Genomic DNA, 15,744 nt, shown 5'->3' on the forward strand with positions numbered 1-15,744 from the left:
ATTTATATATATGTATTCGTCATTAAACTTGTAAATATGTACTTCTCTTCGTATTCGGATGTGAAGTTTAATTCTTACTTTGGTAACACGCTGTTCAGGAGAAAAGACTCTTTCAGGAAGGGCAACTTCCCGACCGAAATTCGACATTTCAGATATTGATCATGTTTGGTATGTGAACATGTTTCTTTAGTTTCAATCACATTCTTTTAAGTGTTAAATGTTTTGGCGGCCATCTTAATTAGATAGGAATAATAATATTTGAAGAGGTTGTAATGGTGTTGTTTGTCGACCAAGTTATTTATAAAATGTCATAAATCTGTTAAAATAAACAGCTGTAAGTGAGTCAAAAATATTTTCAGGATTATAAAATTTTTAAGATGCATACAAAAATAACAAAAGTCAAAATAATTTTTTGTTATTAGAAAATAAAAAAAAGAAAAGAAAACACACATAAACAAAACATAAACAAAAACTGTATTTATGTCTTTTCTAGAATAAAGTAATCATGATTTTCAGATTCATTACTTTGATTTTCAGGTTCATTACTTTGATTTTCAGGTTCATTATTTTCGTACATTTCTTTGGTTTGTGCGACATTGTAATAATCTGGTGCTTGATCTTCAAGTTGCTTTATCTTTGGTGTATGCTTTTCGAGTACCTTCTTCTCTTTTATGACTGAATTTTGGTACTCATCATAGTCGTGGTATTCTGTTTCCAAACGTTCTGGGAAATTCGTGCTTGTACCGACTCTATTGATATGCGAGTACTCTGTATTTTTCTCTATGTCCGATTGGGGGAGAAAATGTTGAGTGTGCTGGTATTTCATTTCAAGATCACCCATATGGGAATAGTCATCATGGTTAGTTGCTTCGGTCTTCATTCGTCTGGTACATGTACTGTCGTAGTCCAAGTCATGCTCGTCGCCACCTTTTAAATTCTTATTTAGAGCTTTAGCGCTTAGTACATTATATGTATTGCATTCATTTAAATCAATGCTACAAGCTGATTTATTGTAATCAGTGGATTTTGTTTGATTATCTTCCTTTGAGACACCGGGTTTCTTTTTTCCGGATCTATCAACGGTTGCGTAATAAACGGTACCTAAATTGTTATCGTCAGTTTGTTCTCCGGATATTGTTGCATATTCGTCATCAAGTTGAAGGCTTTCGTTACTATACATTTGGTTTGAATGACTCTCTCCTTGCAGAGAATCTCCAGACGGTACTTCTCGAGCTCTTCTGAAAGCTTTCAATACTTTCATGCAACTCAGATGTCTTCTCCTACAAGCAAATTCATCAATGAGGTAATCTGATTACATATTTAAAATAAAAGCAAAACAATCAAAGAGTAAATGCATTTTTTTGGATATTGACATCTGCAGGCACAGATGACGTATTTAGAGCTCGTGCCCCCGAGGGATAAGATAAATACGAAGACTCCTGCATATGTTAATGCAAGATGATAAAGTAGTATTGGTGCTTTGATTGCATACAGGTATACGTTTGTTTCCGTAACTTCGTTGTCGTCATTTGTTTCGTATAAGAGACCGGTTTTGTACAATCTGACTAAAGCCAAATATTTGTTTATTTTACGTATGATATAGGTCAATGCGTCATAGTAAGCTATTTTCAGTCAATCAATCATATCATCCTTTACAGAGATGCATTAAAATCATAATTATCAATAAAGTCAGACAAGTCAATGATTTTACGTTAGGAAATATATTAAATCGATAATTCAAACGTACTTTTGTGGCACGTTAGATTCTGCTATATTTGGAATCTTACAGCACGTATGACATTTTAAAGTTTACTCTATTGCTAAGAAATTAAATCAAATCTTTATGCATATATCTCACGAAACTTGCTGAAAATCTGTCGAAGATTCATAAATTGTGTGCAGTATGCAATTGACTTGTTAATAAAATCAAACAATAATTCAGGTTAAAGTATGTAAACAATTTACCTCATGTACACGACAGTAAAGGTAGCTGCAATCATGATGAAAACGACAGGAACCAAAACATACACGACGAGTAGAGGACTGCTGCTGTTTGTGTCAACTTCTGAAATTACAAAAGTGTGCTACCTTATCATTTAATTTACGACTAAATTAAAATGCACATATTTTGTGACATAAAAAGATATTTTAGTCATTTATTTTTGTACTAATTTTCTGTATAAACAACAGTTAAGAAATAAATTCAATTTCAATTTTCATATACGTGGCCTATGGGAAATTAACATTACACAAAAAGTGAGGGGTAATAATTATATCTGTTCAATTCACATTTTCACTGTTAAAGTAGTAGACATGCAACGATAGTAGTGTACATTTGTACAAAGTACATAATTTTTAACAGCAATTAGTTTTATATTTTATAACTGAAGATGTTAAACAGATATTTTGGTTTTGTTTTGGTTGTGAAGGAAGATTTAACTTTGGCAATGATATAGCAGTACATTGCCACAGTGTTTCGACATTGCATATTAAGACATATTGTGTATATGATTGATCTAAACGGTTGATTTTAAGGCTGAGTTTGGTGCAGTTTGTTTGTACCCTACACATTTTATCAACACTGGCACACAAATGTATCATGCTGAAAGGCGATCACCCTAGACAGTCAAATATATTCAACCAACCAATTATTGTTAATATTATTCATTATACTGTCACCTAACGCGTTCAGAATAATGTCCTTTCACGCACCATGCTCATCCATGTACTTATTTCGTTATGCATCATGTACAATCTTGTATTTATTGGGTCACACACCATGTTCAATCATGTACTTATTGGGTCACACAGCATGCTCAATTTTGTACTTTTGGTCACACACCATGTTCAATTATGTACTTATTGGGTCACAAATTTAGCATAATCATGTATTTATTGGAATAAATTAGGTCACACACCTTTCTCAGTCAAGTGCTTATTGGTTACACACATTATAGTCCATGATATACTCATTCATTTTGGAACATCTTTACTCTTTTACTGCATAATTATAATTATACAGCAATGCTGGTTTCAAGTATGCTGCACTAAACTTACGCTTCTGTATGAACATGGTGACTATTTGGCCTCACTCACACAGCAAGTTTATTGCAGTAGTATTGTCACAAATAATCTGGGCATTATTTTGAAGTATATTGTTAATTGCTGAAATCTGCTTAAGCTGGTGCAAGGGGGCGTGGACGATAACTTGTACTTTCCTGGGGTGAGTAACCAGAAGCATTCGTTAGAGTTACGATCATCGTTAAGCCTTGGTTAAGCTCTAGTTAGTAATTTACCCTCTAACCCAAAACGTTCGTAATATCAAAAATTGCAACTAAACTGTCGTTAATAACGAATACCTCGGAGTACATGTTAGATCTTCGTTGAAGGAAAAACAACGGATGAAGCTCTTTCAACAAACTTTTTATGAATATACATTATTTCTTATAGCGTATTTTCTTTCAATTTTCCTGATAATAAGTTTTTGATATGGTGTTACAATCTGTATATATCTTAATGTGTAAAGTTATTATTTATTTATTTATTTATTTATTATTATTATTATTATTATTATTATTACTGCATTCATTTTCAAAATAATTACGTTAATGTTAAAGTGACATTATGCCCATCTGCCATCCAAGGGTATGTAGTGTGTGAAAGGATGAAAATCAAAATAAGTTTTCATTTTGTCCTTATTCCTTTTAATTTTATAATTTAGTTCACATTAACAATAAATAACTCACAGATCCAAACGAAATTTCTGTAAATATCCATTAGAATTTACCCTTAACGCTAAGTTTAACAATAGTAATAAATAGCGCATAACGTACTCATTAAACGTGAGTGAGCATTTCTTTCGTAAATGATTTTTAGAATTATTCCAAACATCTTTATACAAGTGATGTTGTTTTTTTCATTCCGCAGACAATGGCCGTCATGCTGCTAGAAAATTTAGATAACTGGCATACTTTGGACTCTCAAATAAATATTTGACTGCTTCTAAGGAGGTTGATTTATTTCATTAATAAACGCCTTAGCTATCTTATGTGATAGTATTTTTTCTTATCTGTGTCATTTCCTCATATTTCCTTATTTCTCTAAACAAGCTAACACTATTTGTATTGCATGTTTAACTACGCATAACATTCTTTCATGTATGGAATCAAATATATAATATTACATTAAAGTTTCAAGTTTTTTATACTTAAAAGACTTATACCTTATACTACTAATTCTATGTACAAAGTGAAATTGAGGAATTCAGCATAAAAACATTCATGTACAATGAAAGAGCGTTACACAGTATATGGATAAATTTTGACGTTTTTGGTTAATACGAAATTATGAAATTATGTATAAGTATATTGATAAAACCTTTATATACGTTTCATATGGTTTAAATTAATGGTTTACCTCTATTTTCATGAAAAGTAAAGATAATTAATCGAAGCTTGCCTTGTTTCCAAATGTAATTTTCAAATTTTCACCAGTGTGTAACAAAGGCTATGTAAAGAACGTTTTACAGAAAAAGTTCATTCATTAAAATAAAAAAAATTACGTTACTATTTAGCGTCAATGTTTTTGAAAGAGTTCTTCGCAAGCATCGATTAAGATATTAGCGAAGATATTATTGATATTGGCCAATAATCATAAAGTTTTAAAATATTTTATTACCTTATTCTTAAAACTTTTTTTCACATTTATTAAAAAATTTGATAATTTTCATTCAAAGACAATGGCCACTTCTGTTCTCTGAGTTCTATAACTATCCTTCTATACGAGTATATGCTTCTTCTTTACTATAATTCTTGAGTGTTCATATCAAAAAGTTGAAACTACTTGTTCAGACTTAAGATCGAGTTTTTTTTTCCTTCCGTACCTTCTTTATATATAATCGCACATTTGTTGTAATTCTCATTTTTTTCGTCGTTTGTTGTATTTTCATTACTTATCTCACTCTTTCTGAGCGTAATTATATAATTATTTCATGTTAGTAACTAGTACACTTACAAGTACGTGTTGTTACATTACAATTTGCTTTATTTTTACAATTTACAGGAAAGAAATCTACATAAATCTTTGACTTCTTTTTCAATCCTGTTTATATAATGTTGTTGTATCATAATTGTATATGTTTGTATTATATGAAATAAATACCGTTTAAACCAAAAATAAATTAATACTTTGCCTTTAAAAGGAAATATAATTAACAATTTCTCTTAAATTGTGTATAAATCTTTATTTATGTACATTTCATCACAAAGAAATATCAAATCATATATTTATATTATTTTTTTAGCAGATAAGAGATTATTTTACTTTTTTCTAGCATTGTATATTTATATATCTCAAAAAGTATCTAAGTGTTATTGTTTTTTTATTTACTTTGCACTCTAAGATTTACTCTTGAATAGTGTACTCCTCTTTTTCATCACACACATATAACCTGTCAAGACCGAAATATTCTGCATCTTAAAGGTGAGATAATGAACTTATATCTAGTCTCTTCTTTTGTATTTTGTTGCAAATCCAAAATGTTCCGTTGTTTCCTGTCTATATATTTTGCTAGAACGTTGTATAATGCTTAACTTTATTGTATTGTATTGTATTGTATTGAAAAATTTAATTAATCTATACATCTGTATTAAAGAACATACAAATTCCATTAATCATTTTTATGTATATTGCAGATATTTTCTGAAGATATATCTGTGATATAAACATGTATATTTAATAACGTTTAATACAGTTTATCATCAACATAATAATATCATTTTTTTTATTTGAAATAACGTTCTAGTATAATTACCCGTGCTCGTACTATAAATGACGTCATTAAAATGTAACGTGACATTGTCTTCAAAGTTTATTTTAATTCATTGAAAATTTGTGTTTAAATTGTATTTTTTAAATTTTTATGCATTTCTATCAATGTATTATCATACTTAGTATGATGATGTACTATGTACATAATTATCAAAATAAAAAAATGTTCTGTTCTGTTCTATTCTGGACTATATACATACATACATGCAGTCAAACAAACAAAAAGATTTATAAAGAGTGTCAACTGTTTCTTTGAAACAGTTGTGCGTTCACAGATATATGGTTGTACATTTGTACAAACATTTTTAAACAATTTATAAAGAATTTATAAACAGTTAAAAAAAAATTATTTGTACGTACAATATAATCTATGCAGGAAAAGCTAATTAACAGGTGGTGCCAAAATGCTGTTTATACCCTTAACGATTACACAACGATTCCGTTAATGAATTTTACTAACGACTGATTAGCGATATGGTAACGATGCTTTCTGGTTATGCAACAAAAACAATCGTAAAAATAACTAACGTGTTCGTTACGCGATCGCTAACGCTTTCGTTAGCGTGATTTTAACGAAAGCTTCTGGTTACTGTACCGTCCATGAACAGGCTCAATCTAGCCGAGTCTGCAACATTTTCAATTATGTCGTGATGGGCTTTCTAAATGGATTCTGTTTTTCTCTATTTCATGAAGGAATAAGCAAAAATGTTTTTTATATATACATGTAACTTGGTTGTAAAGCAAATTTGTTTTAGTTATAGAATATATTTTGCTAGTATCATCATTAAATGTCTCTTATAAATCTATCGAGATTGGTCCAACATGTACATTTGTATTTTAGTATGATTGAATATTGTGATGTATTGTATATATAACATGCTTGGAATGAGACAATAAACTAAACTAAACATTAGAATGTCTTACCAACAAGTCTACAGTTTGCAGAGTTGTTTGACCATCCATCGAGAGTACATCTTACATTTGGTTCCCCATTCAAAATAAACCCAGTGTTACATTTTTTTCTGCCTACTTGTCCGAACGTTGTTCCATTTGGAGTTAAGAGTTTCCCGTTTGGAATTGAAAAGTTTCCGCAATCTGCACATAAAGTGACATAATATAAGTAACTTAAAATCAGATAATGATTAATAGGGACCGGTATAAATGAATTTATTAATGCGACAATAAATATTTGGTAATATTCTTACCCATAAAATTGCAGTATGCCGTTCTGTTTGACCAACCGTTAGCAGTGCATTTGATGTTTGGATCTCCGATCAAAACAAACCCAGTGTTGCACTTTTGTATGCCGCCATGTCCAAACCTTGTTCCATTTGGAGTAAACAGAGTTCCATTAGGAATTGTTAGATCCCCACAATCTATAAAAAGAATGACGAAAGTCTAACTAACAGGATATGAAATGAAAAAAATCAATTTATCCAGGATATCAATTGCATTGATTTAATTTAATTTTCAAGATAAATTGATCTATAAACAATGATAAATAAGTTGATACAAGTTTGCATTACAAACTTTTGATTACAATATGGAAATGCAAACTAGTGTATGTGAGACATACATCGCATACAGATAGACATATTGCATTTCCTTTAAAACATTTTGAACGTTTATATACCATGTGGAATACACGTTGCAGTTCCACTCCAATTTCCCTTCGTCTTACAAACGATCTCTGAATCTCCAACAAGATTGTATCCATTATTACATTGTATCTTTACCACTGATCCGTACCAATGATTTGATGAATTAGTGACGGCATTGGCTATTTCGAGATCCATACAATCTTAAATGCATTTTATCATAAAATGACAAAATGTAGTGACTACATTTACATTATGTTGAACAATATGTTTAAGAACATAATAAGTATCTAAATACAAGTAAAATTATTCTAAAAGCAAGTAAATGTCTTAGGTTGACGGAATGATCAATCATTGAGTGATTTAGTGTTCTTACATACATGAGTTAATGTTAAACTCAAGACTTAGAATTCGAAAAAGGCAAAATGAGAAGGTTTGTGTCGTTTATTATATATAATTTGTAATGAAGCATAATATAGCTGTCTTGATTAAAAACAAATATAATACCAATATACCAACACAGAACGCACACTGCTTTTTTATACAAAATTTAATGACATTTAATAACAAAACTTAAGGTTTAGTCAAATCTCTCCAGAGATTGGCATATAAGAATTAAAAACAACAGGAGTGTACAATTGTTTACTCCTATTTTAGTTTCACTCAAAATTAATACATTATCAGGAAAATATAAATATACAAACATGAAATTTATAATAAATGGCCTGCCAATAAGGCAACGGGAGCAAAAAGTACACAAAGACGATAATAATACATTTTCATATAGAGTCACTCGCCTTCAGTTTGTAAAATAGAATAAAATGAAATAAAAGTAAACTGTAGATACTGGTCAATTTTAATAGGAACTTTATTCAACATCATCACGTTTCACAACGGTGATTGGATTTGGGTTGTTATTCTAAAGAATCACTACTCAAGTAATACTTATCGCGTGTCAATATTGTACCTTCACGTTTTTGTTTGGTTTTAAGTCGGACAAACACTGTAAAGGACATGTTGCGTCTTTCATGACCGATGACTTATAAAAAAGCGATGAACTCTCATTATCTAATAAGTATATACAATCTTAAAAATTTACATTTACCTTGACAGGAAAACAATGTTACGTCATCAATCACTATGCCTCCTGAATACAACCATTTGTTTACTCTCCCCTCGACAGCTATCTTAATTGAAAACCAACAGCAACATATCTAACACATATTTCAATTATGCTGGCACAAGCAATTTACATGTTTATATTTTAAAAATATTTTTCTGTCATCTTCAATTAGGTTTTATTTATAAAAGTTAACATACATATGTATAAATGATATAATAACATTCTTTACAGAAAAGAATAACTAATGCATTGAAACATTCATGCAGTCATGTGTATAATTCTGCCTTTAGAACTTATGGCCGAAGACTCTGAGAACTCTGCATGTACTAAATTATTGTCAATAAATAAATTGCTATTGTAGAACATTTCAATTACTTATAAGGACGAATTTGCTTACTGTACATGTATGTATTATAAAGAAAGAGTATATGTTCTGTCTGAACAGTACCGCATTGAAACCGAGTGTCGTAGGTTCCTAACTTAAAAGGGTAATCCTTTTTTCTTGTTTTTCCTTCTTTTAAGATTATTATTTTATCTTATTGATCTGGTTTCGAAAGAAAAAAAATATTTTATTTTTATTATATCATTTTTAAGTTAATTTTGGCTACATAATGCTAAATTAAATAGGTATTAAACAGAATCGTGTATTGTATTCATGACCGATTTCCGAAAAACAGTTATAACAAAGAAAATGTTTGTTAATTTACATACATACATATTGCACATTTCAAGAAAAAATATTATGCTGCTGTTTCTTTTGTTTTTAATTTCAACTAATAAGCAAGGGTTTCATGCTAGCATCATCCACTTTAAAGGCAGTATAAGGTTATTATTTTATTTCTTAAAATAATCAATAGGAAATATTTTTAAGGATGTAATTACAGATAATTTAGTTTTCTCATTGAAGAAAGCTAGGCTTTAGTTCAGAAAAGTGTCCATTGTAAACCACACGATAAATTGTATCTAAAGTTTGCGTGCATGAGTTTTTTTTTTAATTAATACAACTGAAATATTTTGTCAATTCTTCAATCCCTTATAATGACCATAAAAGGATCATTCCTAAAATAGGTTAGAAAATGTTATAAATAACAATAAAATTAAATCAGCCTCACCTGAAAAACATCTGCTGAATATAAAAAAATCATTTTTTGAAACCAACGTTGGCCCTGGGCTGATTCAAGTGTAAAAATTGTTCGCTTTGAGCCGGTCGTATTCCATATTTGCAGGCGAAGTCTTACAATGTTGGAGCCATGCATGCCATACCAGAATGAGAGACAATATTTCCCAGCGTCCTGCTTGGGACTTAATAATATAGCTGTTTCCTTTCTAGATTTACCGATTGTGGCTATGTAGATATAGTGATCGTCTTTAAAAGAAAGCACAATACATCTATTTGTTTCATAAACAAAAAAAATAAATGTTTTGAAAATGTTTTCATGATCAATGTGGACAAAAATATAACATATTCATATTTGTGTTAGCATCCACATGGGATTAGATACTGCCAGCATAGCACAGTAATGAAAAGATCGGATAAATAATTTAGGGGTCGCCAGTTCAATCCTCGGACGAGCTCTTATTTCTCAGTGACAATTGATCTTGGGCATTGATTCTCATAGCCATTTTTCTCTCACCATTGATTCAGATATCATAAAGAATTTGTAGTCGGTCAACTTCAAAAAAATGGTTATATAACATTTACAAACGTTAATTTATATTACATTTTTCATTATGATTACGGAAGCCACGACAGCCTCGTTCGATTTAGTGCAGTCTTTTACATCCCAAAGATCAGAACCCTAGTTTTTTCACTACTTTCAAACCGAGTGTCCCGCGTCAGATCGTATTAGAAAACCGTAAATATATTCCCGCAAAACAGGCCACGCCCTGATTAAAACGTAATGAAAAGGTTATTGTACAAACCCACATGTCACAAAATCCGTTACAAAAAGAGCACAACGCGAAATACACAAGTCCAATGACGAACAATAAAGTTTCGCAATGTTTGTCATGTTTTATAGAGTTTGTCTCGTTTTAATACGGCTTGTTATGTTTCACATCTGTGGTTGAAATATTTTGATAATTCCTGCTTCCCTATTCCGGATCTTCGCGATTTATCATGCACCACATTTTTTGCCATGATGGTCTGAACCGTGATTGCCTTGGTCGTCGGGATTTTTAGTTTTGACCACTTCTGTGCCGTTTTATCACGGTTATATAGGCTATGGTCAAATGTAATGTTTCAAATATGGTGACGATTTTCTTTTCAATGTTTTATAATAGGTTGAGTTCTACTATGGTCTTACTCGGTTTGGTCGGTCTTGAAAGGTGTCAAAAAGTCTGGTTCCGGCATATAATCTTTAAGATCCATCATCACTTTACACCAGACATGTACAAGAACCAGGATGGCCTCCTAAACGGAGAAACTAATGTATCCATTACTAACCCGACCATAAATACTTATTCTGCAATTACCTCTTTTGACTAACTTTCGTTGACTAACTTTAATCCCGTTCTCTCCATAGCGTTGAAATGGAACATATAAGTTTATAATCAGATTGTGAAGTACAGAAGTGTCTGTGGTCTATTTCTTGTATATATAACTGTACTAAACATATGATATATTGAACACTCAATCATATCACATTGCAAATATTATATATGTTTGACAAGTATACGTTTTATAATTAGTGTAAATAAATAGAGAAATATATAATTTTATGTATAAAATAATTCAATTTTAGTATGCATTACATAGAGGATTTTTTTTTGCATGTAAAATCGAAAATTATTATTAAAATTATCAATACAATTTTGGTGCAATACTGATGAAATAAATTACGTATTTTTATTTTCCTTTTTTCTCTGTACACATAATTTTCACTCCAGTGAAACGTACTTTTTGTATTTTCACTGATGTCTTTCCCCTACTTTATTATTATTTTTATTGGTGTTGGTGATGATGATGATGATGACGATGATGATAATATGTATTGGATAATGCTACTGTTATTTTTATAATCATTATCTTTTTTTATTGTTCTAGATAACTTGTTGGCTAAAAAAGTAATGCTTTCTTGCTAATTCCCAGTGATGTATAGATAAAGTTAATGATATATTTGACATTGGGTATTTGGGTTCTTATCATTTTTTCTCTGCTTATATTGTAGGAAATATTAGTTCTATTTTATACCCGCTTTCTTTTTGATCCATATCTTTTGTTAATTACTTAACATTCACGTATTTTGCGTAAATTGTCGTGACGTTGGCGTCCTTAACGGACGTTGACGCTCAAATACTTTGTACGTTATTTCTGATTGAAGGAAACAGTCGAAACAAAGGTAAGATTAAAGCAACTATGTTTGGCTTTGGTATATTTTAACTGCCCTACTTTCTTCAGCCAGTTCAGTCAATACACTTAATTAAAGGAAACATCTTATTAATCGCAAGGTCAAAATGGTATATAATTAACAGAAAATGCAATTTTTTCAGGATACCACTCGATAAAAATAAATCCTGTATTTATAGAAAAACTTCAATATATTTCCATAGTGAACACCAGATAAATATAACGATCATAAGAGCCTGTGCTCACTAGTAAAATAGATTTTGATCTGATCTTACATAGAAAATAAGCTTTATTTCTTAAGGAAATCATCACCGATTTTTGCCGCTTAACAACATGGGCTCTCATTCAAGATGTCGTCAAATAATGAAGTCACTGTTTTTATTAAAACACTTGCAAATATCATATGTCTCCCAAAACTAGGAATGAAACTTATCACTCGTGAAAAGCTAAACAGGATATTTATATTTATAGCTCCGGTGACCATTTTGTGCAGCGAAGGAAATGTCCGTGCGATAGGCACAACTAGGAGGTACTGGTCACTCCTCTGAAGTTTTATAAAAATCCCAACAGCAGTTTGACCTGGGAAAACAAAACAGGATTTTTCTATTTTAACTTTGGCGACCATTTTGTGCAGTAAAGCAGAGTTGCCCGCGGTATGCACAACTATGGATGGTACTGATCACTCCTGTCAAAATCCCGCCAACAGTTTGACCTGCAAAAGCTGGACAAAATTTAATATTTAAAAGTCTTGTCGCCATTTTTTGTCGCGAAACGTAAAGCGCCGGAAATATGCAAAACTATTTTATGGTACTGATCACTCTTGTGAAGCATCATTGAAATCCCGCCAGCAGTTTGACCTGTGAAAACCAAACAAAATATTTATCTTTTAAGCTCTAGCGGCCATTTTGTTTAGCGGAGCAGAATATGCCGGCAATAGGGATGGTACTGCCACTCCTGTGAAGTTTCATAGAGATCCATTCAGCAGTTTGACCTGTGAAAGCCTAACATGATGTTTCTATCTATTGCTTTGGCGGAAATTTTGTGCAGCGAAGCGGAATGTGCCAGCGATATGCACTCCTGTTAAATTTCATTAAGATGCTGCCAATAGTTTGACCTGTGAAAGCAGGACTATTTGAATGCAGACGGACAGAAGGCGAAAGCAATTTTTAGGAGACACAAATATTCTTTAAAATTTTAAGAAGTTTGTAACATTTTTGTAAACAATATGTGCAAATATTAATGTGCTTATCGTAAAAAAGTATATATAAATCTATATAAGACCCATGAAGGAATGTATTTTTGACGATATTTCACTTATTTCCGATATCAAAATATATAATTTTATTGTCCACGGAAGGTCATGTAATAAATTAATAAATTAATTCAAAAATACAGGACCAGATTAAGATGAGTTCAAAATGGTTTGCACTTCAGAGGCAGTTACATATTTGGTGATATTGATTTTTTTTTGATAAATTGAATAAAATTCAGTACAAGTAATAACTGCTATTGTTAATCGATAGCTGTGCGTTATTGGAGTACGATAATTTACACCAGGATTATTTTGCCTTGTTAAAAGACACGGAATTTGTATTATAAACGAGTATATATCATGTATGTCATAGCCTTGGTGCTGATGATGGTTTTTCTGTTCAAAGTAGAAAGAAGGATGCACACTTCAAAGGAATTATAAGAAATAAATGGGAATTTATATTGGCAGAGGTGAATATGGCATGGTTTAAAAGAGAAAGGGCAGGTCATCAGACAGACAGCGAGGTCTGAACACGAGGTCTTTTAATAAAGTAATTTAATGGGATGTTTTTGCCATATGCGTATTGCTTGGTCGCTGATGCCCAGGATCATGCACTGATGTTTACGGCCAAAAATTTTAAACAGTGAATTTATTTGTATTGATTTGTTTTTAAAGCCCTTTGGGGCGCATATTTTCAGTGCTAAAGTTTACTCATTTAAACATTTTCGAGCAGTCAATTTAATGACATTCACTTTAAGCCCAGTTTCGGGCGTATTTTCAGCCTCAATTTAGACGTATTTTAAGCCCTATTTGGGCGTATTGTTGCATGTGTACAGTTAACGGATTTTTCAAGGTCGCCCCTAACGACTTTTTGTTTGGTTATAACCTAGTGGGGATGATATGATGATTGCGGGATCCATATCCAAATACATCCAGACAGAAGAATATAGGGAATCTGATAATGCTTGTATATTTGTTGAATTAATTTTTGTTGTTAACTTGCATACAGTTTTATGTAATATTTTGGTCGATGGGATGTAGAGCAATGAAAGTGCTTTGATGAAAGCAGGACTTGCAAAAAATGTTTTCATTAGCTACAGCATAAGCGACTGGTCGTCCTCGAATCTCCTAAATAATGGCATCAGATTTTTTTTCCCGAAAGTAACCGTGCTTTGAAAAGTCGTGCTTTTATCCTTATGAAAAACGACATTATTTGTCATTCGTTTTTCTTGAGAAGGTATCTGATATTTGAAAACATATTTTATGTAATTTGTTACCTCCAGATGTGTGATCAGCGTTGGTTTCAATGTTTGGCGTTTTTTGTCTTTTCCAGTCGAAGTTATCACCATCAAATTGCATCCAGTTACAAAAGTCATCATTAAAGTCACAACCTAAAATTGATAAGAGAATTTCTTATCAATATAATTCTTTTGTTATCTGCAAATGAGTTATGCTTAAATAAAAGCAGTATGATATGTGAATTTGCTTAATTTTGATTGGCACTGGAAAAATTTATTCAACAGTTAAAGAGCATTCATTCCGTATTATCAATGATATAAAACTTCTTTTACAATAAGTTCACAATCCTCCTTATTTTAAACAAGTATTGAAACTACAAAATGTGTGATATCACAAATTTGTAACTTATATTTGTATTTTTCATTGAAAAAAAAACACACGTGATAAACCTGGTCTCAACTAATCCAAATATATATGCTGCTTAAGGAAATGTCGTCCATCTAGTTGTTGCACTTGCCCCTCACAGCTCTGGGATCGAATCCCGACTGGGATTTTGGATTCTTTCATGTGAGGAAGCTATTCAGCTAGCTTACAGAACGTCGGTGGTTCTACTCAGGTGCCCGTTCGTGCCTGAAATAATGCATGGAAGGGCACCTGAGGTCTTCCTACACTAGTAAAGCTGGAACGTCGCGATATGACCTATACTGAGTCGATGTGACGTAAAACCCAAAGCAAACAAACAAACCATCCCGTTTTTGGACCTAATGCTTTTGTATACTCCCTTAGTTTCAAATATGTTAACCCGTCTCATCCTCACACACACACACACGCACGCTCTATATAAACGCACCTAATATTCAAGTAAGTGTATTTTGTAAATGATAATTTTAAAATATAAATGATGACTTTACTTTTCAGACATAGGAAATTTATTTAACTCTTATGCTGATGTATTTGTATACTTTCAAAGTGTTGGCTGATAGAGTGATTGATGATTGTTGATTGATAATTGATCGATTAATTGATCGACTTCGGTGGATTTAATTACATGAAGGTAATATTTTATCATTATAAATAAAATCAGTTGAACTGTACACATATTTGTTTGTATAGAAGAGAAAAGAAATACATTTTCATTTCGTAAATAAACTTACCCGACAGTACCATATGGATTCCTTCCGTTAATTTCTCACAATTCGCTAACTATTTACACCGGAAGTAAGCTCTTCAATTAAACCCCTTACTTCCGCCACGTGTTAAAGATGTCAGTTTCCTTTTTTTTCGGCGACCAAATCGGTCGTGTTTTTTAACATTCTTCGCTTCAGTTATGGCTCAACTGTTTGTTGATACAAAT

General features: G+C 31.5%; 1 protein-coding gene across 1 annotated transcript; it reads right to left on the bottom strand.

The window, feature by feature from the left end:
• Nucleotides 1-62: 62 nt before the first annotated feature.
• LOC132737313 (uncharacterized) lies at nt 63-15,557 on the bottom strand. Its single transcript, XM_060724577.1, has 9 exons — nt 15,545-15,557; nt 14,429-14,542; nt 9,663-9,916; nt 8,533-8,614; nt 7,463-7,630; nt 7,035-7,205; nt 6,754-6,924; nt 1,966-2,065; nt 63-1,280 (listed from the first exon to the last, which is right to left on the bottom strand). The coding sequence occupies exons 1-9, from the start codon at nt 15,555-15,557 to the stop codon at nt 479-481; spliced, it is 1,875 nt and encodes a 624-aa protein (XP_060580560.1). The 3' UTR covers nt 63-478.
• Nucleotides 15,558-15,744: the final 187 nt, after the last annotated feature.

Source organism: Ruditapes philippinarum, unplaced genomic scaffold (assembly GCF_026571515.1).
Source record: "Ruditapes philippinarum isolate M1 unplaced genomic scaffold, ASM2657151v2 ctg5413_1_1_1_1, whole genome shotgun sequence".
NCBI classification, from domain to species: domain Eukaryota; kingdom Metazoa; phylum Mollusca; class Bivalvia; order Venerida; family Veneridae; genus Ruditapes; species Ruditapes philippinarum.

Bases quoted from the DNA above. Each gene is read 5' to 3' on its own strand.
- LOC132737313 (XM_060724577.1), bottom strand. The intron at 7,206-7,462 runs GTATATAAACGT...TTCTTTTTATAG, and splicing joins TGCAACGTGTATTCCACATG to ATTGTGGGGATCTAACAATT. The intron at 1,281-1,965 runs GTAAATTGTTTA...ATTTGCTTGTAG, and splicing joins TTTACTGTCGTGTACATGAG to GAGAAGACATCTGAGTTGCA.